This window comes from Typopeltis vanoorti, chromosome 3 (assembly GCF_054136105.1).
Source record: "Typopeltis vanoorti isolate ZY-2024b chromosome 3, IOZ_Tvanoo_1.0, whole genome shotgun sequence".
Taxonomy (NCBI): Eukaryota; Metazoa; Arthropoda; class Arachnida; order Uropygi; family Thelyphonidae; genus Typopeltis; species Typopeltis vanoorti.
In genome coordinates this window covers 108,896,734-108,921,547 of record NC_143551.1, presented here as the reverse complement: position 1 = coordinate 108,921,547, position 24,814 = coordinate 108,896,734, and the positions used below count along the sequence as shown (strand labels likewise).

The window sequence follows — 24,814 nt, the reverse complement described above, 5'->3', positions numbered from 1 at the left end:
ACACAGCTGAAATATTTCCCCTGCATTAATCTTATAAAAACCTTTTAGTAACTTAATGTTTATATCATATCCCCTCTTCTCTGCATATCAACCAACCTCTGCAATCCACAAGCTCTCAATCTATCAATGTAGGGAGCATTTTTTACATCACTCACCAACTTAGTCACTCTCCTCTGAACCCTCTCCACAACCTCCTCATCTCCAAGGAATCCAGGTGACCAGACCTGAGCACAGTAATCCAAATGTGGAAGTATCAGCGTCTTATAAAGGGGAATAACCTCTTTATCTCTGGATGTTAGTGTGTTCCTCAATAATCAAGTAATCCTATGTGTAATCTTGGACACCTTAGGAATATGTCCCCTGAACTTCATCTCCCTATCCACCAACACCCCTAAGTCCCTAGCCTCATCAATCTCTTAGAGTACCATTCCATCAATGTAGTACACAGCTGGTAATCTTTTAATCCCAAAATGCATAACTTTACACTTTTCCACATTGAACTGACATTCATTACCTTTTGCCCATTTTGCCAGCTTATTTAAATCATCCTGCAAACTCTCAACATCAGCTTGATTTTTTATTGCGCTACCCAACTTTGCATCATCAGCAAACAACTGAATATCTCCCTTTAAGCCATTTCCTATATCATTTTGGTACAAATTAAACAACAATGGCCCAAGCACAGAGTCCTGAGGCATACCACTGGTCACCTGCCTCATCCTGGACTCTGCTCCTCCATACACTACCTTCTGGTATCTCTCCCTGAGCCATTCTCCTATCCATATCACCAGTTTAGTATCCATCCCCCATCTGCTCCAATTTGTGCAACAGTATTCCATGGGGCATCCTGTCAAAAGCCTTAGCAAAATCCAGAAGTACCACTGTGTAGCCATTTTCTTTGTCCAACTCAGATGTCATTCTATTAAAAAAAAGTTAATGAATTGCTAAAGCAGGATCGACCTTTAACAAAACCATGTTGGCCCCTATAAAGTATCATATCCTGATCCACCCATTCTTGAATTTTGTCTTTGACCAACTTTTCCAGTACTTTTACCACCACACCCGAGATAGTGATTGGTCTGTAATTAACTACCGCAGTTTTAGAGCCATCTTTGTGCAAAAGGAACTACTTTTCCTTCCTTCCTTCCACTCCCTAGGGGACCACATCAGAGTTCAAACTTAAGTAAAATAACCAAGTAAGAGGCGTTGACAATTCCTTTGCACATTCACGCAACACCCGAGCTGATATTCTTCCATCTGAACCTACAGCAGTATTTGCATTTAAATTCTGCAATATACTAAGTACCTCTGATTTATTAACTTCAATTCTCACATTAGTTATTGTTACACGTACAGAGATATCCTCACTTGGGTGATAGACTTTTGAAAAGTGATCACTCAGTAACTCTACTATTACATCTGCTGAATTGGGCACCTCTATACCATCAGCATCCACTAAGGTTATTCTTCCAAAGTCATTCTTCCTTTTACTTGCCACATGGTGGAAAAACTCTTTGGGATTACCCTTGATCTCCTTGGCTAAGGTCTTCTCATTTCTGATAATCTGATTTAGCTTTTCTTATTATGCTGGTAACCTTCCTAACTTGAGCCTTATACTGCTCATGGGTGTACTGATCGCCTTTCTCCTTGTAAATTCTTGATATCTTTTTTTTGCAGATCAAACCTGATACTACTACTCATCCATCTAATGCCTACCTCGCTTGTCTTCCTGACCATGGGAATACATTCTGATATTGCCTTTCTCAGATACCTGCTGATTTTATCCCATGAACTGCTAACATCTTTCCCCTTGCAATATGTTCTGCCATGGGATGGCTGTAAGCTTACTCCAAAGTATTTATAATTACCTAACCTGTAGTTCCGTATATACCCCTTCTTTAGAGAGAAATCCACAAATTTTACGAGCTCCCAATGCAATACCACATGATCACTCTCACCAATTGGAGGTAACAAGGAACCTTGCTTTTACATATGTCCTCTGAACCTATGACCAGATCCAAAACTCTCACACGATGAGTCCCTTCAGTTATGTGCTGTTTCAAGTAATTATTCATGGACGGTGTCTGAATTCCATTTCCTTTTTGCCGAGATATTTCCTCCTTCCAGTTGATATCACCATAATTAAAATCCCCCATAATAATCACCAACCCTGCACTCATTGCACTAATTTGCTGATGCATGAATTCAATATCCCCCCCCCTCTCCCCTGGCCTATATCAGCAACCAACTGTATATATATTTGGCTGCATTGGTCACTTCACACCAGACCACCTCAAATAAACTATCATTCACACATCTATCCTCTTGATATACTAATTTCTTTGGCTGCAACTCATCAGCTATTATCAACATAATTCCCTCCCCCCAATTCTATCTTCTCTATACTCCCAGAAAATATTGTACCTATCATATTTAATAATTCCAGTGACCACATCTTCTGCTGACAGCCAAGTTTCACTAATGCCTACAACTTTTGGTGAGATTGCACTGACCAATGCCAAAAATTCTTCCCTCTTATTTTGAATGCTTCTTGCATTAGTATACCAAAATTGCAGATTCCCTTTAGTTCTTGTACCAGCTTTAGAACTGATATACATTCTGCTAATTTCAGTAGTCCAGTGCCGATTTTTATCCACTCTATTCTGCAATTTATTCTGCGAATCAGGATCAACAAATATACATTCACTACATAAGTTTCTCCCTCTTACACGCCCAGTTACTTCAGTTTGTTCAGAAAACAGTAACTTCTTCAAACGCTTATGACCTTCCGTGTTCAGATGCAACCCATCTCTTGCATACAGCTGTCTTTTGCCTTCAAACACACTCCAGACATCAACAAATTCCAGACCTCTTTTTTTGCACATTCTTGCAATCGTATGATTCGTTATCATCACTCATCTACTTAATTCATAATTGTCAAAACGTGGCAGCACACACACTATCCTCCCATTGACACTTTTCTTCTGCATGATATCTAACAACATTCTTAAATCTTTTGCTACCCAGTTATATTTTGGATAAAAATGACATCCTGAAAGGATAGAGATGAAGTGCCATGATGCTTATCATGAAGAGAAAGGCCAGGAAAATGATGGATGGGGAATGGGTGCAGTTAGTGATAGCAGAAGAGATATGCCTATGCAAGGGAAAGTAGTGGCAGTGGATATGAAATAGCATGGTGGTGAGGTATGGGATAAAATAATAAATTTAGTTTAATCCTTTATCCAAGTGTGTGCAAACAAAGTTTGCACCTGAAAGTATCTTCAGGACTGAGGTAAAGTGGTAGAACACCAGGCAACTCCTTGCAAAGGTGGAGCAAGCTACCAACACTCCTATCTCAGTATCTTCCATAATGCAAAACACATCTCCTTGCGGATATGTATAATGTTATGCATTAAGGGAAGGGCTACTACTCAGACTAGTTTCGACCTTTATTGAGGTCTCTTCAGTGGGAGCCAGGCCCAAGTGGAGATACCAGACAGAAGCATTAGCAAGGTCATCTCCTCCTATAGGAGCTGCCAAACGATGTGCCACCTTTTTATTAAATTACTCTGGATTTCGAGAAAGATATTGAAAGTTTATTTTTCAATTGGTCAGACTATAATAAATTTAGTTTAATCCTTTATCCAAATGTGTGCAAACAAAGTTTGCACCTGAAAGTATCTTCAGGACTGGGGTAAAGTGGTACAACACTGGGCAACTCCTTGCAAAGGTAGAGCAAGCTACCAACACTCCTATCTCAGTATCTCATTGGCCTGGCTCCCACTGAAGAGACCTCAATAAAGGTCGAAACTAGTCTGGATAGTGGCCCTTCCCTTAATGCATAACATTATACATATCTGCAAGGAGATGTGTTTTGCATTATGGGAGATACTGAGATAGGAGTGTTGCTGGCTTGCTCCACCTTTGCAAGGAGTTGCCTGGTGTTGTACCACTTTACCCCAGTCCTGAAGATACTTTCAGGCGCAAACTTTGTTTGCACACACTTGGATAAAGGATTAAACTAAATTTATTATATTCTGACGAAGTGAAAAATAAACTTTCAATATGGGATGAAATATAAATTTAGATCATCTTATAGACAGTCCGCGCGGTTAGCCTAGGGGCTATGCGCTTCGCAACCATATGCCTGGGGAAGGAGTGTCCTAGGTTCGATTCCCTTTGGTGACGTGAGGAGCTGAAGGATCTTCCTCAGCCATAGCCAAGTTAGTCAGTCTTGGCCGTGGACAGCAGGGTTTTTTCCCCAGTTTATTCTGGGGTTTTTCATCCCGCAAAGCAGGCAAACTGGCCTTGAGAACTCAACACTACAGGCCATAGGATACACCGGGGCATAAGGCTTGACCACCTTATCCTGTAAACGGAGTGAGGTCCGATGATCAATGGACCCTCGACACCGCAAGGTAAAAGAGGGTATAAGGAAGATGATGATGATGATTATAGACCTGACAATGTGGAGAGTAGTGAAGGAAATGTAAAGGAAAATTACACTAGGAAACAAAAGGTGATTGTTATGGTTGATTTTAATTATGGTAATATAGATTGAATGAAGAGATGATATGGAGGAAGAAAGATAATTTCTTGTTTTTGAGGGACCATGTATCTTAGTAAGTAATAGAAGGTACGTGAGGATTTAAGAGTCTTGGATTTGATCATTTCATCAGAGGATGCTATTGTACATGCGATGTTCAATCTCCATCCAGTTGATGATAGTGATCATGAAATGATCACCTGAGTAGTGACGACCATGATTATGATTATTATTACATTGGTATCTCCATGGAATCAAAGTCTTATTGCCAGAGACCCACACTAACCTTTATACACATGACACCTATTATACCATACCTCTCCTTAAACTCGTTCACTGTCAGGGTACTTACAACTAGTTCTGGCATTCCATTCACTCATCATTCTCCAAGCAAATAGTCTATTCCATACACACTCTTATTAACCACATTCTTGCACAACTTTTGAGGGTTGACCTTTAGTTTTCTCTCTCTCTCTGTTCATGATGTATTGAAAAATTTCCCTTGTGTTTATCTTATACGTAGGTGGTCTGAAAATTTCTTGGCCTCGACCATAAATGGCAACGCTATCAGCAAGATTTTTTTTCTAAGTTGGTACATCTGTCATAACCATCCATGTGAAATTGCAAGTCATTTTATCAAGTAGTTTTTTTTTATACAGCTGTTGGAAGCCAAAGTGTTGTCTGAATCCCTTGAAATGGATAAAATACAGTATCGTGCGGTTATAAAATGCTTTGTAAAAGAAGGTTTAATGCCAAAAGAAATTCATTAGAAGTTCATAAAAGTTTAGTTTATGGGCACTCTTCTCCTTCGTTTTTGACAATTAAGAAATGGGTTGCCGAGTTTAAACGCGGCTGTACCAGCCTTGAAGTGATCCACGTGAAGGATGTCCAAAAAGTGTAATAACACCAGAAATCATTGATCAGTGCATGATATGGTACTGGATGACCGGCAAAACAAAGTGCATGAAATTGCTGAGACTGTAGGCATTTCAAAAGAACGTGTATTTTTGCATGAAGAATTGCAAATGAAAAAGCTTTGCAAAATGGGTGCTACCCTGATCAAAAACTCACTCACATGAAAATCTCTGAACAGTGCTTGGATCGTTTTAACATGAATAAAACTGATTTTGTGCATTGATTTATTACTATGGATGAGACTTGGATTCACCATCACACACCAGAATCCAAACAGCAGTCAAAACAGTGGACAGAAGCCGGTTGTTTAGCACCAAAGAAGACAAAGTCGGCATAGGTGTTTCGGGATGCTAGTTTATTAATTATCTTGAAAAGGATAAAAAAATAACCAGGGAATATTATTCCAATCTTTTAACGAGACTAGATGAAACAATTTGTGAGAAAAAACCCGGTTTGCAGAAAAAAATAATCACCTTTCATCAGGACAATGCACCTGCCCACGAAGGTGTTTTGACAATGGAAAAATTAAGGGATCTGCACTATGAATTGTTGGAACATCCATCCTATTCTCCAGATTTGGCTCCCTCTGACTTCTATCTCTTCCCAAAACTAAAAATCTTCCTTCCTGGTCAACGTTTTTCTTTGAATCAAGAGGTGATTGCATCTGTACAGGGGTATTTTGCAGATCTTACTGAGAACCACTACGGGGACAGGATAATGGTGCTGGAGCATCGCTGGAATGTATTAGTCTTAAGGGAGATTATGTTGAAATTTAAATAATTTTGAAGTTATAAATTCGTTTTTTCACTGTTAGGTCGAGAACTTTTCAGACCATCCACGTAGAACTACTTTAATAACTTCTAAGTGTATTCCCTCTTTTCTGCCTAGAAACTAAACTTTGCAACCTACACATCTTCATCCTGTCTTCATAGGGAGCATTCCACAGACCTGTCACCAGCTTAGTCACTTGTCTCTGAGTCTTCTCTGCCACTTCCTGATCCTCAAGATACTCCAGTGACCAAATCTGTGCAGAGTAGTCAACATGTAGCCAAATCATTGCCTTATAAAGAGGGACAATAACCTCCCCATCTTTACTTGTTAGCGTGTTGTAATGAACTATCTTATATTCTTTCCACTCCCTTGGAACCTTGCAGAGTTGAACTGAGAGTTAGATTGAACAATTTCATCAAAAGCAATACAATTTCTCTTGTACATTCATGTTGCACATGGACTGACATGGCGTTCAGTCCCACTGCCCTATTCATATTCAACATTCATATATTTCAATATGCTGAGCACATCTTGTTCATCTACCTTAATTCTGACATCAGACTGTTACATCAGCAGTTGCAAAATTTCCACCTGGATGATACACCATTGCAGAGAGATCACTCAGCAACTCAACTTCTTGCTTCTGTACTTTTCTACCATCTCCATTGATTATAGTTATCTTTCCATAGTTATTCTTTCTTTCACTTGACATATAACAAAAAAAAACTTTTGAATTTACTTTGATGCACTTATCTAATTTTCTTTCATAATCTGAGTTGACCTTTCTTACCATGCTTATTGCCCTTCTTATATGTCTCTTGGCTTCTTTGACCTTTTTATACATTTTTGATCTGTTCATATGCAAATTTTTTCTGAACTACCCATTTGTCCTTTATAGTGCATTCCATCTGCACAATAAATTTCATAAACACCTCCTCTTCAAGAAATGGTTTGGGGAGGGGGAGGGGATCTGGTAATTGAAAGAAATTTTTTTAAAGCATGAATGTGACTGATTCCATCATTCTTTAAAATTTGTCAGTCACATGCTTTGTGTATTGGAACATCATAGCAACTTTGATGATTGGTGTTTGCCATTGTCAGTTTAACGTTCTTTGTACGTGGACCAGCATCATGTTTTGATCTGTTTTCAACAAAAGAAGTTAACCTTATGCTATTTACAGAAAGAACACAAGTACACAAGATACCCACATACACTGCTCATCTATGGTACTAGTGTACTATAGGTTAATCAATCTTTTGTGGATGGGTTCCCCATAAAAAAAAAAAAAAACAGTAAATGAACTCTACGTATAGTCAAGTGTCATCTCAAGTGTTGAAGAAAAAAGAACACAAGAGATACATTACATCAATGGCATTTGATCAGAAGCAGGTATGATCTTAGTCTATATTTATTATAAGCTTATGATGCATAGGTTAACAACAGAGGAAGTCAAACCAGACTCTGACAACTACCAGTCAACATCAATCTCAGAACTTGTGACTTTCCCATACATAAAGCATGTGACTGAAAATTAGCTCTTATTTTAAAGAATGGAATTAGTCACGTTCATACTTTTTGGAAAAGTTTCTTCAATTCCACCATATTATGCATCACTTGACCAAGCGCCGAATTGATGTTTTGGAGATTAGTTTGCCATCTGATGTATAACGATGTAACCTACCTATAAAAAAATCGAGACCAACAGGAGTCTATATTTTCACAGTTTTCTTTCAAAGAACTAAATGCCAAATGGAATACGTTCCTAAGAAAATTTTGCAAAACACGATTTTTTCCCAAAAACATCAATTTGCCGTTTGGTCAAGTGATGCATAGCGTTGTCCAATTCTTAGATACCTGAAACTACTGCTATGAATTATGTAGTCCTTCAGATACCACCAGATGATTTTTCCATCATAATAGAGCTCAAACACCTGGTTCGCCAATGAAAGTCTTCCTGAATGAGCTCGTTCTATCTGGAAACAGATAAATTGGAGAGTGGTTGTCCATTGCATCGTGGTTTCGTAGATCATGAGATTTGATGCCCATGTTTTTTCCTTTGTATAAGTTTGGTTTTTTTCTTTAAGAAATTATTTATTTCTCAAAGAAATAAACCAAATATCACAAGAAGAGTTAGCATTTTACAGTCAACTCTCATTATAGCAAACTCATAAGCTGGAAGAATTGTTATAGCGAATTGTATGCTATAGTGATTTTCTTTAATATAGTATTATATCTATGGGACATTGGTCAGGACTTTTCAGTTGTTTGTTATAGTAAATAAGTTTGTTATAGCAGTGTTTGCAACAGTGAGTTAACTGTATTAAATATTTTTACAGGGTAGCACAAGTCTATGTTGCATATTTATAAATTGAATAGCTCACAGCTTTCCATCACTGCATTAAGCTGTTTATCTACCAAGACTTGCATATTTTTTGCTTCCTTTTTCTTTCATTCACTGCTCTGCTGTATCTTAATAAATTACTACAACCATTTTATAATTTCTGCCACTTAATAGCCTTATTTTTACTTTTCCCTTTATATATATATATATATATATATATATATATATATATGAAGTCTGTTTGTTCTGAGAAAGTGCTATCCATACAAGAGCTTACTACTGGGTTGGCAAATAAGGTCATTCAGTTTTTCAGAGTGGAATGAAACATATTTTATTTAATATATATAATACATACTAGTCAGTTATATATTGACCCTCTTTATAAATGACCTCTTGCCATCTGTCCACCAACTTCATTACGGGGCGTTCATAAAACTTCTGAGGTTTACTGGCGAAAAAGTGATCCAGGTGTCTTTTGACAGCCTCCTCATTAGCAAAGGTTTTCCCATTCAAAGAATTCTGAAACAATTAGAATAAGTGGTAATCGGAAGGTGCCAGGTCTGGTGAATATGGAGGATGCGGAAAAACATCCCAGCAAAGACGTAACAATTTACTCCGGGTTGTTAATGATGTGTGGGGTCTGGCATTGGCGTGGTGACAGACAACTCCTTTCCGATTTGCCAATTCAGGATGTTTTGTGCTAACTGCACAGGCCAGTCGTGTTAACTGTGAGCAATAGACAGTTGAATCAATTGTTCTGCCTGACAGTAACATCTCGTAGTGGACAACACCTTTATAATCCCCCCCCCACACACACACAGAGAGCATGTTCTTCTTTGGGTGCAATCTCGCTTTCGAGGTTGTTTGCCCCATGATCTTTTACATACCACGTTATCATACACAACCCATTTTTCATCTCCCATAATCATCCGTTTCAAAAATGGGTCGTTTTCTTGGCGACATCGCCGCGAATCACAGATGGATATGTGAACAGTCATATTGGCCTCAGTCAATTCATGCGGCACCCAAACATAGAGTTTTGAAACGTATCCCAGCTTGTGCAAATAGTTTTCAACGCTTGTATAGGATATGTTCTTGTACTTCAGCAATATCTCCCACACTGTTTGTGATGGATTTTTGCCGACGATATCCTTCACAACACTCGAATCAACTTTGGTCAGGTAACTGGCACAAGGTGCATCACTGACGTCGAAATCTCCAGAATGGAATTTGGCAAACCACTTTTGACATACACATTCCATTAAGGCTCATCTCCATATACGCTGCATATTTTTTTATGGGCTTCCACAGCTCGTTTGCCTTTTTTGAAATAAAAAAGCAAAATATGCCGGTAATGTACTTTATTTCCTTCCATTTCTAAAAATATGTTACACACACGCAACTGAAGTAGGCCGAACGAAAATTCACTGAAAGGTTATGTGAAACGTCACCTTTCAACTGCACAATAGCTTTGCACAGTAGCACAACAATAGCGACAGGTGAAACAGCGTAAACTTGTACCAACGCATAAACCTAACGAACTTATTTGCCAACCCAATACATCTCACTATCCAGTATCTGTCTGCTTTTACTCTACATTTACATTAATCGGTGATTGCTATAGCTATATCCCATCAGTCAAGCCTACTTGCTGGACTCATAATTAAAATTAATGGAATAAATATAGCACAGAGAAATAATTATACCACAGGTGTAATCATTCCACTATTTTGTCTGTTTCAAAGATATCTTCAGAAATACATTATAATTGTAATAACATGCACAAAAATGCACACAACAACAAGTGGAAGAAAATTAAACCGTTTTGAGCCTGAAGTCCTATGATGGACATCCTCTGTGAGTGCTGTTGGGTGGGAGACCAAAGAATTAATAGTTTTTAAATCTGCTGCTGATTCTAAAAAGCGTCTTTAAAGTTTATATTTGCTTTGAAGCATAATAGTTTTTTCCCATCTTATCCTGTACAAGGTATCCAAGGCATGGTCATCTAGAACTGATTGACCATAATTGTGGTTACAGATGTATTGTTTGTGTTCACCAAGACAGATCTCCCTGTTTGACCATAATATAAGTTGCAAGAGAACAAGAAACCTTGTAAACGCTTGGAAAGAGGGAAGGAAGAGGATTCTTAGGCGAATGGAAAAGTGAGGCCAGCTTCAAATTTGGCAAATAAAGGAGAGCTCAGCTGTAAGGGATCCAGGTAAAACAAAGGTTGGAGTCTCTGCTGACAAGAGTTTTGATGATACCATTCATGTTGGAGGTTTAATGGAATATTATCAGCACTGAGAAAGGATTAAAACTAATTTTAATAATTCCAATATTTTGTCTCTGTCACAGAGACATCTTCAGGGATTACAAAAAACTTTTTGTAACTACACAAATACAATACAATAGTGAGTGAAACTAAAGTCCTATCTAGATGGTGTGCCCTCTATGGGCATTAGCAGGTAGCCGAGGATATAAAGAGGGATCTCTGATAATTAATGTTTCCCAAATTTTGGGAAGTTTAATGCAACCACATTTGTTTAAATTAGGTTGATTTCTGAGTGTAGATGCAGATTCAACAGTCTTTCTTTTTTGAATTTACTATGGTGGAGCATGGTGTTTTTTTTTCCAGGAGATCCTGTGTATCCAAAACATGGTCTGCAAGGCCAGATTGACCATAATCGTGATTGCAGATGTATGACGTGTTCTTCTAACCAGATGGTTGCTGATCTGTCTGTCTGTCCAAATCAAAAACATTCTTGATACAGTGGCCATTGAAAAGCCCATGCCTGCACGACTTCGGAGATGGTGCCCCATACGTCTGGCTCCAACTATCTGGCTGCGATCAAATTCACTGAGATATCAAGTATTCCCCATTCTGTGCTCGACTATTACTCAGATGGTCAGTACAAGGTTTGGACAACACCCCTGTCATGCGCCACGTGGCACTATTCCATTCGGCGGATCGACCACAGCACCATTTTGCCAACATGGCAGGTATCTCTAATTCAATTGCTTATGAGTGTATAATCTCTGCATAATCACTGCCTTTTAGGTTTGAAGCTGACTTCCCTTCTTTGCTTTCCTAAGAATTCTCTTCCTTCCTTCCCTCTCTGTTCCAGGTGTTTACAAGGTTTCTTGTTGTTGTTGCAACTTATCATGTTATTATCATCATCCTATGACCCCGTCTAGTCACTGACTCATCTAGGAGGCCCTTTTGTCATGCACACACACACACCATTGTGCATCTTAAACACATTCAAATTGTCTGCAGACACATGCTCTCAAGCAATCAAATCCAATCATTCACAATTCTCCATACAAAAAAAAAACTTGCTTCTTACTCCCTTGCTCACATCCCCTCCTTATACAGTTTCCAGGGATGATCTCTTGTTCTCCCCCAATCTCCCACCATTTTATGAAAAACCTCTTCAACGTTAATCCTATAAAAACCGCTTACTAACTTCATATCTATCATATCACCCCCTCTTCCTCTTATCCACTAGACTGGAAAGGCTGAGACTGCAAATTGCAATCTCAGCCTTTCTTCATATTCAACATTCCAGAGAACAGAAACTATTTGTTAATCACCTGTGTCTTCTCTCTAACATATCTTCATCATTCTGAAAACCAGGTGGCCTAATCAGACCTTTATACAACAGAACTAGAATCTCTTTACTTCTATAGGTCAGTGTCCTATGCATCATTGCTAGAATTCATTGTATTATCCTTACAATTTTGGCAATATATCCACTACATTTTTAAGATCCTTATCCACCATCACACCAAGATCTCTTATTTCCTCCACCTCTAACAATGTATTCCCACCAAGAGTAAATTCTATATCCCATCTTTGTTTTCTAAATTTTAAAACCTTACATTTCGCAACATTGAACTGGCATCCCCACTCCTGTGTCTATTCACTGTCAGTGAATAGACAGTAAATGTGCTTTACAAGCGACTACAACAAACAGCAACGGCTGTAAAACAAACTCATGAGGCATACCGCTAGTGAATTTCCTCTTCTGGGATATTGCTCCTCCATACACAACTTATTGATGCCTATCAGATAGTCAATCTCTAATCCAATGCACTAGTCTAATATCCAGCCCCCTCAGTTCTAGTTTGACACTATCAAGGTAACATGCAGTAATCTCTCAAAAGCCTTTGCAAAGTCTAAGTATACTACTGTGTATCCATCTCCCTCATCCAATGCTGTTGTCTCCTAATATGTAACTAGCTTACTAAAACATGACTTTCCTTTAACAAATTGGTGCTGTTCATCAAAGATAATACCATTGTTGTCAACCCAATTCTGAATCCTGATTTTCACCAGTCTCTCCAATACTTTAACCACAACACCTGACATACAGATTGACCTATAATTTGATGCTTGAATTCTGTCACTTCCTTTATGAAGCGGGTACAGTCTTGCCTTTCTTACATTCCTTTGAAACTTGACCCAATGTAAGATTCATATTAAACATGTCGAGTATGAGGAAAGATTGAGAAGATGTAATTTGCAGGGTCTGGTGGGCAGGAGGAAGGGGGAAATATCGTAGCGACCTACAAGTTGGTAAGGGGTTGTTATAGGATCAATGCTGGAGAAGTTTCACAGAAAATAGTGGGAGATCGGGGGGGGGGGGAACCAGAGGTCATCCCTAGAAACTGTATAAAGAGGGTGTGAGTAGGGGAGTGAGAAGCAGGTTTTTTTCATGCAGAGTTGTAAATTATTGGAATGCCTTGCCTGAGAGTGTGGTGTCTGCAAGGAGTTTGAATGTGTTCAATGCACAGTATGATGAGCTGTGTGTGTGTGTGTGATAAAAGGACCTCCCAGATGAGTCTTTGACTCCATGAGGTCTTGGGGTAATAATAATATCAAAGCAGATGTCAACTCCATGTCGCATTCCTTCAAAATATGCCGTGATATATCAGCCAAGTCCCACAGCCTTATTAATATCAAGTTTGATTAATTCCCCATTTACTCACTCACAGTCAGTTTGTCCTCATTATCCACTGCTCTCAAACTCTCCAGGATGTTACATTCACAAGAATGAAAGACCTTTATGAACTGCTCATTAAATACGTGAACTATATCCTTATTTATTTTATTTTATTTATTTTTTGTTGGTACTTATCAAAAGAACTCCCTAGTTTTTTTTTTTATTTTGCTTCATTAGCTAACTGCTGTCTCCATACTACATATTTGCTACCCTTACCTAGTCACCCTCCTTGCCTGTTCTTTGTACTCCTCATGAAATTGATTATTATCATTCCTCTTGTGTTGTCTCCATAATGCCTTTTTTCTCTGTATTGCATGCTTAATCTCTTCATTCATCCATTTCACACCTACCTTATTTAACCTTCTGACCTCTGGAATACATTTAGACATATATTTGGAATACGTTTAGTTCTTGAATTTCACCCACCTTCTCATTCCATGCTACAGCTGCACTCTGTTTCCTGAGCTTCTCATGATCACCAGCCTTGTAGTTCCACATATACTCTTTCCTCACAGCAGAAGTCCTCACATGGCTCGCAACCACCCATTGTAATCACATCATGGTCATTCTCACCAACTGGAGGGAGATTTTTATACCTCATTTATAATAACATCCTCTGATGAGATGATTAAATCCAAGACCCTCAATCCTTGTGTGCCCTCTGTTACATACTGCCTGCAGTAGTTGTCCCTCAAAAACTCAAGAAATTCATTTTCTCTACTTCCAGTTGATATCTCGTCATCCCAGTCTGTATTGTCATAATTAAAATCACCTATAATGATCACCCTTTTCCCTTTTGTTTGGCTAATTTGCATAAACATTTCCTGATCACTACTCTCCACATTACTAGGTTTATAGCAACATTCAATGAATTATTTCATTCTTGCAGGCGTAAACTTCTGTGGCTAATTGGTTCAGAAGACATTTCGGTGATTACACCACATTTTTTATTATTATTCAGTTATATAAAACGCTGAAATAATAGTTCCCGACAAGTTTCGTAAATCGTAGGATTTACATCTTCAGGGGTAAATAGTATAACTTAAAGTTTAAACAAGAGAATTAATAAATACAAATCATAACCATCTGGCTATTCATAAAACTCAAATAACAGAATGCAGATATATAACGTTATTGACGTTGAACAATATTGGACGATGTCACGTGTGCTTGTTCTCGTTCATACAGTCTGAGCTCAGATTGAGGTAGATTTTTTATTAGAGCTGACCACACTCGATGGAGAATTAAACCTTGATTTTTATTGCATTGGGTTGGGTTTTTTAGCATATTAGCAGCTTCTTTAAATTTTCTTATATAACTGTTGTTTTATATTGATGTACTCTGGCAAAAAACAATGATGTATGACATCATAGTTTTTTGCCAGAGTACATCATGTCCAGTGGAAGTGGTACGGAAAGCAAGACCCGTTTTTTGTACGTCTTTTTGGTGTTCAGCCATGCGCATTTCTCCAGATCTTCCTGTCTGTCCTACATAGCAAATCCTGCAAGAGCAATGGATTTTGTAGACTCCTGGTTTTTTAAGAGGATGATGAGGTGGTTTTGGTGGATGTAGGAATCTTGAGATTTTTTCCATAGGAAGGAAGGCTACTTTTATGTTGTGTTTGTTCATTAATTTGGCTAGCTTGTCTGCAACATTTGTTTAAACTTTAAGTTATACTATTTACCCCTGAAGATGTAAATCCTACGAAACTTGTTGGGAACTATTATTTCAGTGTTTTATATAACTGAATAATAAAAAAATGTGGTGTAATCACCGAAATATGTCTTATTTCATTCTGTTCACCTGTCTCACACCACACTGCCTCTAAACCACTACCACTAGTCCCCCATGCATCTCTACTTTATTTGGACATAACTCTTTTTTTTCTGTCATCAATAGCACTCTGCCTCCATTCTCTTACCCTTTTTCTCTTCTTGAAATACATTTTACCCTTCCATCTCTATTCCTGTGAGGATGTTGTCCTCATCCAATCATATCTCACTTATTCCTGCAATTTTTGGATGAATGAAATCAATCAGTGCAACCATTTTCATTTCCCTTGCTTCTGATATTATTATTATTATTAGTCCTGATACCTCCAAGGAGTCCGAAGACTCATCACGGGAGGACACCTAACTAAAAGATATTTCTAGCATTTGTATACAATCTTTCTCATGATATGTTCACCTCTCTGCTCTGAGTTTCACTGTTTCCCTCTTTGTCTTGCACACTTGTTCTCTCGTTCTATGTACTTATGCCATCCTTGATGGAATGAGTACAGAGAATTCCGCTTCTTCTTCATAAGAACCACTCAGTCTCTCTCCTTCCTTGCTCTTCTGCTTTTTCACATTTTTCCTTACTTTCTCAGATTCATTCTCTGCACTTATTACTCTCCTTTTGAACAGCAGTCTCCAAATGGCTCGCACCAAAACTATTCAAATACAGTCCATCACTCATATACAGTTCAATTCTTTCTTTAAACTCATTCCACACATTAACAAACTGCACTCCTTACTCTTCACACATTTCTGCTAACATATTCATAATTCTTGCTCTCTGGCTCATCACTATCATTACTCAGGCAACACATTGACTACCTTTCTTATCACACTACAGGTATTCCTTGCTTAACACCAGAATTGATTAATGCAGCGAAATTGGTTGTGACGATCCCTTGATATACGTGGCAAGATTTTTAATTAATGCGCTTTAAATTTACCATTCAAAAACATGAAAGCCTCGAGGCGTCAGCATGATGACGTCATTTCTCCCACACAGCCATGCTGGAGAGTTATTTTGCTTGTTATCGTAGAATTTATTTTTATTCTGATAAGGAAAAAACTTTAAACTGTTCAAACGACCCTTGATATTTTTTTTTTGATAAAAAAATGGCAGTAACAAGTATTTATTAAACATTGACTTTGCATTCATTTTTTGATCTTTCTTAAAAGAGTACCATATAAAATGAATTATTAGCACAGTAATCTATCATGGACGACTTGTAATTTTACCATTGATTATTATATTTGATTAATGTGATTTTGATATACGCAGTAACATTGAGGGATTAATTGATCCTTTTCACCAACCTCCTGATATCCAATCTTACATTCTCCTTGTTCCCAGTAAGTCATTTGTCTCTACTATTACTAGCTCCTTTGGCACTTGTCATATTCAGTGCCTCAATCACTCTATTCATTTTACCTTCAAGAAAACAAATCTTGTGCATCTTCTCGTTTATTTGCACCTTAATAATTGAATTGCCATACAACGCCATTTGCAGGTCTACATTACCTTTTTCATACTAACAGCATTTGTTTTTGTCTTCTTCATTCTTCGATACATATCTCCAATTCTCTTCATTTCACTCTGCATCCACCTCATCTTCATCAACTCAGCTTTCAAATCTTTTGTCCTTTTTTTTTTGCTATCATGCACTCTTGCTCTTTTATTACCAGTCACACACACACACACTGGTTTGTTATCAATTGTTATTCCTGCTCACTACCATACTGTTAATTTCACTGTTTTTTAATGTTGTATAAATTATTGCTTGCTTTACCGAAAATCAAACTTTTTTCCTCGTTATCATTTTTATACACACTCGGAACATTCACACAATCTTCAGTTGCCATATCAGTTACAACATCATGTTCCCTACTCATATTTAAACTTATGTTTAAGCAAGCCTCTTGGTCCATCAGAATATTGCATTTCCTACATACTCACACTCGTTATTTTCTCTACATAAATATCTATGACATCTTCCCAGGCATACATATTACATTCATTGCACTGTACCATTTTTGAGAAATCCAGTCAGTCTATATCATCCAGTGATCAAACAGGGAGATCTGCTAACATCTGTCTTGGTGAACACAAAAAATACATCCTCTACCACAATTATAGTTAGTCAGTTAGATACTATCTAAATGCATAGGATCAGATGGTGAAAAAAATTACTATGCTTCATTGTAGCCAATACAAACTTGAAAGAATCATTTTTTAGAATAAGCAGCAGATTTCTAAGATGCTTCATTATAGCCAATACAAACTTGAAAGAATCATTTTTTAGAATCAGCAGCAGATTTCAAAGAGTGCTGCTAATCTAAATAAATATGATGGTGTTAAACTTCCCAGGATTTGGGAAACTTTTAATTCTTAGGCCTGCTTCCCAACAGCTAAAGATAGCCAACAGCAACTATATAGGGTGTCCCCTCATGGGACTTGAAGCTCAAAATAGTTTAATTTTCTCCACTTATTGTTGTGTGCATTGTTATAATTTTAACACTGCATTCCTGATAGGTTGAAGTTTTTTCTCTTGGTTATACTATAAATTAAAGATACCAAGAAATTATATACTCAGTTTAATCCTTTATCCAAGTGTAAGCAAAACAAAGTTTGCGCCTGAAATATAATCAGGACTGTAGCAACTCGTATAATGACTTCACATCACTTGCCTTAGTATCCCATAATGCAAAGCATGCATCCTTACGGGTATAATGCTATGCATTATGGGAAGGGTCATTACCCAGACCGGTTTCGACCTTTATGGAGGTCTCGTCAGTGGGAGCTAGACCCACTTCCAACAACTATCTCTAATCCAGAGTATTTTAATAATAAGGTGTGACACCTTTTCGCTACTCGTGTATGAAAATATGACTTCGGCATTACTTCAACCTTAGTATCACCTCTGGGTTTGGCTCTCACTGATGAGACCTCAATAAATGTCGAAACTGGTCTGGGTGATGACTCTTCCCATAATGCATAGCTTTATACATACCCATAAGGATATGTGCTTTGCATTATGGGATACTAAGGCAAGTGATGTGAAGTCATTAGCTTCTATATATGAGTTGCCCCAGTCCTGATTACATTTCAGGTGCAAACTTTGTTTTGCTTACACTTGGATAAAGGATTAAACCAAGTATATAATTTCTTGGTATCTTTTATTGTATTTCTGAAGATGACTATGAAAGAGACGAAATATTGGAATGATTAAACCTCTTGTTTAATTATTTCTCTGTACTGTATTTATTCCACTAAATTCAGTTATAAGCATTAAACCAGCATGTAAGCCTAAATACTTGTCTACTTGCTGGAATCTCAATCCTGTGAAATCTGCACTCATTCCTTTCAGAAAATATTAGTAGCTTAATAAGAAAGAACTGTTCCTTAACTGATTTATGATATACTCAATGTATTCCAGAATTGAGTTCATTTCCAGTGATTTCTGCATGCTTTATTCTTACTGAGGACTTTATTGCTATGATTAAATCTAGGGTTATATTAGCTGGTCTGTCTCACATGGAGGTACCAAGTTTTCTCCTTATGTAACAAGCAAAAATGACTGAGAAAATGCAGCTGCTTCGTAGACTATATTGCCTCAACCACTTGAAATATAGACTGGCTTCTAGTACCACAGAAGAGTTTCTTAGCATTTTTGCTAAGAAACTCTTCTGTTTTTTTAAATAATAAAAAAAGGATGAAAATGACTATATTTTATTTTTTTCCATTTCTACTCACTAATTTTTTTTTAAGAAGTTGATTCTGGTCTTATGAGAATTTTCCTTAGCAGAATTTGATAAGATTTCTTGTTATAGGGACAATATCAATACAGACATTTATGGAGCTAATTTATACAATCGATACCTTCAGAAACGAGCCAAGCTTCAACGTAAAGAGAAAGAAACTTTGGCAATACTTGGAGTCAGTGGTGGAACTAGAGCAGTACATTCTCCAGTACAGTCAAGAGTGGATATGATAATGGGTTCTCATATGAATGTTGAAGTACGCTTGAAAGTAATATATTTTATTGAAATTGATGTTAAAAAAAATCATTTTATTAAATTAATCGATAAAACTTAAGCTGTTAATGAATCTTAATGCAAAGAGTCTTCTTCACCATTCTGGTAATTATTTTCCATTGAGAGAAAACACATTAAACCATAAATCCATTGCATTTTATGGAAAAGTGACATATGTTGTTACTGAATGGCAAAAATTGGTCATAAGAAATTTTTTTAAATCTCCAGGAGAAGGAAAGAGAAAACATGAACTCTTTGGACATTTATATATTGATTATTTAAATTATAGCACTAGGTTCTGAGCAAAGTAAATTTATGTAATAAGTTGCACGCTAATTTTGTTAAAGTTCGTAAAATATGTTTATAAGGTGGCATGTGTGAATAATTTGTTTCAGGTAAATTTTTTTAAGTGTTCAGGTGATTAAGGATATGGTCTTGAAATAGTCATGTAGCTTTGCGCTAGTAGGGTACATTTCCTCTGGTAGGAAAACTGATATACTTCTTCGTCTATGATCTCTTATGCTTTTAAGCATCGAGATTTTGCCAAAGAGATTTCTATGCTGTCCTGTCAAAGGTTTATTATTTTGCTTCTTTCCAGCTAATTCCCTTCTTTTCCAATTTTTCTTTCATTTCCTTTTGCCAACCTTTCGTGGGTCTGCCTATGTTTCTTTTCCCTATTTTCTGGTTTTCGTATACAGTTTTTATTATTCTTCCTTCTTCCATTCGATTAAGATGTCCAAGCCATCTCATTTCAGAGGTACAACTTGAAGGCTGTCTCTTATGGTTTGATTTCTTATTCGGTCTGGTCTTGTTTTTTGTGCCACTTTCCTGAGATATTTCATTTCAATTGTTTGTAGTTTATTTGTGTTTCCTGTTGTTAAACACCAAGATTCGCAACTGTATGTTAATGTTGGTAGAAACACTGAATGGTACACTGCCATTTTGGTATTCTGGATGACTTGTTTCTTATCTAGGAGTGGGCCTTTCATTGCATATAATAGCTTTGTTCCCCCTCTTATCCTGTTGTTAATTTCTGTGTCTAGTCTATCATCTTCTTGTATATATGATCCCAAGTATTTAAAGGAGTGGACTTTTTCCAGTAAAACTGATATACAGTATATGATATTGTTAAAGAATATATACATGCAGGACTATTCTTATTCCTCTGTAGAATAGTGATCTCACAATTATCCAACCTTCAAATGATCAAACCTTCTTAATTGTAACTTCTAATCAGTACACAGGAAACCCACTCACACAAGCAGATACATCATCAAATTCCTGACATGTATCCTCAAGGGGTGTACAGGATATGATAGTACTACATGAAAAATTTACCTCATTACTAACTTCCTATCTACAATTTTACTCCAAATCAGTCTGTTACTTGTCAAGACTCCAACATATTAAATCTTATATTTCTATCGTCTAAGGCACTTTGTACCATATCTATCCACCTATATCTTGGTCTTCCTCTGGGTCGTTTTCCTGCCAACCTGGCAAAGAACACTTGTTTTGCTAATCTTTCCTCGCCCATTCTGTTTAAGTGACCATACCACCTGAGATTAGCTCTGCTAACGCATTCCTGGATGCTGACAATGTCAAGTTCTTTCCTAATATCCTCATTTTTAATATGATATGGCCATTATTGGTGCCATCCATTCATGCCTCTTAACTTTCTCAGAACTCTCATATCTGCAGTCTCTAGTCTTTGGTCAAGTGTTTTATTTCTGACCCAGCTCTCAGATCCATAAGTTAAAACTGGTTTGAACACTGTCTTGTATACAGCTAATTTAGTGTTCCGACAAATCTCTCTGTTATTTTATATGAATTTATTCAATTGACTTCCTACCATACCAGCTTTGATTCTGTTGTCTATTTCCATATTTATTTTACAATCTTCACTAAAAATCGTGCCTAAGTAGCTGAAATGTTTTACTTGTTCCACAGGTTCTCCATTCACAACACAGTTGATATCTTCAACGATTCTACCTATTTTCATTGTCTTTGTCTTTTTATTGCTGACCTTCATACCATATCTATAACAACAGTTATTCAATTTAGTCAGGGAATCTTGCAGACTTGTAGTGGATTTATTTAGAAGTATAACATCGTCTGCATAAAGCAAAGAGCTGACATTAACATCTCCAATTCTGATACCATGTTTAACACCACTTTCCTTCACAATATGATCCATATAGATAATGAATAACAGAGGAGATTATGTACATCCTTGTCTCACACCAGATTTAACATTAAACCATCTTCCTGTACTTCCTTCAATTCTAACTGCTGACTTGCAACTCAAAGACTAAGTATTGCTTGGTATAATGCTCCATTGATGCCATATAACTGTAGTATATTGAATAGCTTCTCTCTTGGCACCTTGTCATATACCTTTTCCAAATCGACAAAACTCAAATACAGATCTTTGTTATATTCCCATGCTTTCTCAACTATTTGTCGTAAAGTGAAGATCTGATCCTGACAGCCTCTATTTGGTCTGAATCCAGCTTGTTCTTCACCAAGCTTTTCTTCCACAATTCTTCTCAACCGTTTCTCAAGTATACTGGCATAAATCTTGCCAGGAACACTCAGTAGGGAAATACCTCTGTAATTCTCACATCAGTTTTATTTCAATTGTTATACATGGGTACTATGAGAGCTCTACTCCAATCATCGGGAATTCGTCCCTCTGTCCACGCCTTCTGAACTATGCAGTGCAGCCACTGTAAGAGTTTTATACCACCATACTTCAGCATTTCTGGTCGAATATCATCTACTCCTGCTGCCTTTCCACATTTCAAGCCTTTGATGGCTTTTTCTACTTCAAGTATGGATATGTATTCCTGACTGTATGCCTGTTGAGTGTTGTTTTACCACTGTGCTAGCACTGCTTGTTTCATTTAGCAATTTTTCTAAGTAATTACTCCATACTTCAAGGATATCTTTTTTTCCTGTTTTCATGTCACCTTTATCATCTCTAACTCCTTTTACAGCACTCTTTCCTCCATTTCAAAGCTTCTTCAATTAGCTCTAGAATATGTTACCACCTTCTTGATATTTATTTTCTATGTTCTTACCAGAGTCTTCCCATGACTTTTGTTTAGCTAGTTTTACACAGTGTTTAGCTTTCTTACATTTGTCTCTGTATTCTCTAAGAGCACAAACTGACTTATTTGGCAGGAACTTTTGATGTGCTTTCTTCTTTTCCTTCACTGCCTCTTTAACTTCCTGTGTCCACCATGGAGTTTTGATTTTTCTATCCTTGCAGACAACCTCACCACATGCCTCTCTGGCTGAATCAATGAGGGTTTTCTTCAAGGCTTGCCACTGAATTTCTAAGGTTTGGTTCTTGTTCTCAAACTATTTCATTTTTGCTTCAATTATGTTTGTGTATTTTAGTCTACAGTTCACATCCGAGAGAGAGAGATGCTCAATTTTTATTCGCTTTAAAACTTTCTTACATGTTATTCTTTTCAATATGAAATTCAGTTTTATCCTGCTCAAGACTAAATAGTGATCACTTCCAATTTCAAATCCTCTGTACACTCTGGTGTCCTGCACCAGTGAGAAAACATCACTATCAGCAATAACATAGTCAATGAGACTTTTCTTATTCCTTGCCTCTTCTCTCCATGTGAATTTGTGCACATTTTTATGTTGGAACATGGTGTTAGTAATAACTAGTCCATGTCCTGAGCAGAAATCCAACAGGTATTTGCCATTATTATTAGCTTTGCTCTTTTCTCCAAATTTTCCCAAAATATTTTTGTATGTCTGACAATCATTTCCTACTCTGCTGTTTAGATCCCCAACAAGGACCAACTTTTTCTTTTTCATTGGGTCAGTTGCTTTCTCTAAAGCATCAAAAAAATTCCTCCACTTCTACCTTAGTGGAACCTTCTGTGGGACCATAGGCACAAATAAGTCTCATTGCCCATTTCCTCATTCTGATATTTGCTCACATCACTCTACTTGATAATGCCTGCCATTCAAGAAGATTCGCCTCGTATTTTGTGTTGAATACTATGGCTACTCCTTCTTTTTCTTGATTATCATTGCCTGAATATAACATTTTGAATTTATTGCTCAGAAAGATCTCACCAGTTTTTGTCTTTTTTGTTTCAGTCACCTCTATTATGTTGATCTAGTACTTATCTAATTCCTCAGCTAGCTCCATTTCTTTGCCATTCAGGCGGCTTCTTATGTTGATAGTACCGATCTTTAACTCTGGTGATATTGAGTTGGGGTGCTTTCAGATTTGTTCCTGACTTTTCGCTGTTCATCCTAGTTCCCTGGCGAAAACAATGGGGGCCTTGTTTAACCGGGCAATGCCCCATCCGGCATGAAATATTGTCATGTTGTACTATCATTTTGTATATTGGTTTAAGCCAATAAGAATACAATTTGGTCAGCTAAATCCCAAATTGCCAGCCCATCCTCGTTCATTCTGTATCCCAGTAGATACCCAACAGGGTGCACCACGAGAAGGTGAGGATTGGACATTAGGTCATAAGCCCTGGTCAGTTCTCCTCATTCCCTTAAAGGCTATGTGGTGGTCTCCTCTCAGTTGTACAGCTTTTACCCTTAAGCACCCTGTAGATATGTTATTATTATTAAATTAATCTCCATGGGGTCAGTAAACTCATCATCGGAGGACCACTCAACCAGCATATGTCTATAATATTGAACCATAAAATCATTTATGCTCTCTGCATTTATTACAGTGCACTCTAGTAATATGCTCCACTACCAACAGCTCTCCGTGTGGCTCTTTGCAACACTTGAAATGTGCCCTCTGAACAATATTCACAAAGTGTTCCCATCTTCTTCTCCCTAATCAATACAGTATCATAAAAATAAAAACACTAACCAATAGAGCCTATAACCTTTGTTCCAATGAGGCCTCTCTTGCAGCAGAACCCAATCATATACACCACACTTTCCTATCTAATGGCCACTTCCTACAGAATAAAAAAAATAATCAATCCTAACTCTCCCCCAATCCATGACCTTCTCCTCAGAATGATTTTAGTAATGCTATCACCATCCTGTTCATCTGAGGTACATCAGACAACATAGAATTCTAAAGAAATATAAGCTCTGCACAGCTTTCAAGCCACACTTGAAACTAGCTATCCTTATTTGCTCCACTGAGGCCAACTTCTTCCTCCCCCAGTTCTTGGGATACATAGTTCCCTGTTCCTTAAAGTTCACCTACTATGGACAGACAAGAAAATCAAGCATCATGACTATGGTCAATCAGGCCATATAGAAGAGAAAGGCTATTTTTTGAATCTGTAGCTACCCTCAGAAATCAGCATAACCTGAATAAATAGAGTTGCATGGAACTTCCCAAAATATTAGAAATACTAATACTTTGAGATCCCAGTTTACCTCCTGAGCTGCTGACACATACCA

General features: G+C 37.4%; 1 protein-coding gene across 1 annotated transcript in view; it reads left to right on the top strand.

Annotated features, from left to right (window-relative positions):
- LOC150108459 (haloacid dehalogenase-like hydrolase domain-containing 5) overlaps positions 1–24,814 on the top strand; it is a 156,080-nt gene that overhangs the window by 119,116 nt on the left and 12,150 nt on the right. The window contains exon 9 of the mRNA XM_090390471.1: positions 19,187–19,330. Coding sequence (XP_090246597.1) covers positions 19,187–19,330 — 144 coding nt within the window. The remainder of the gene's footprint in view (positions 1–19,186; positions 19,331–24,814) is intronic.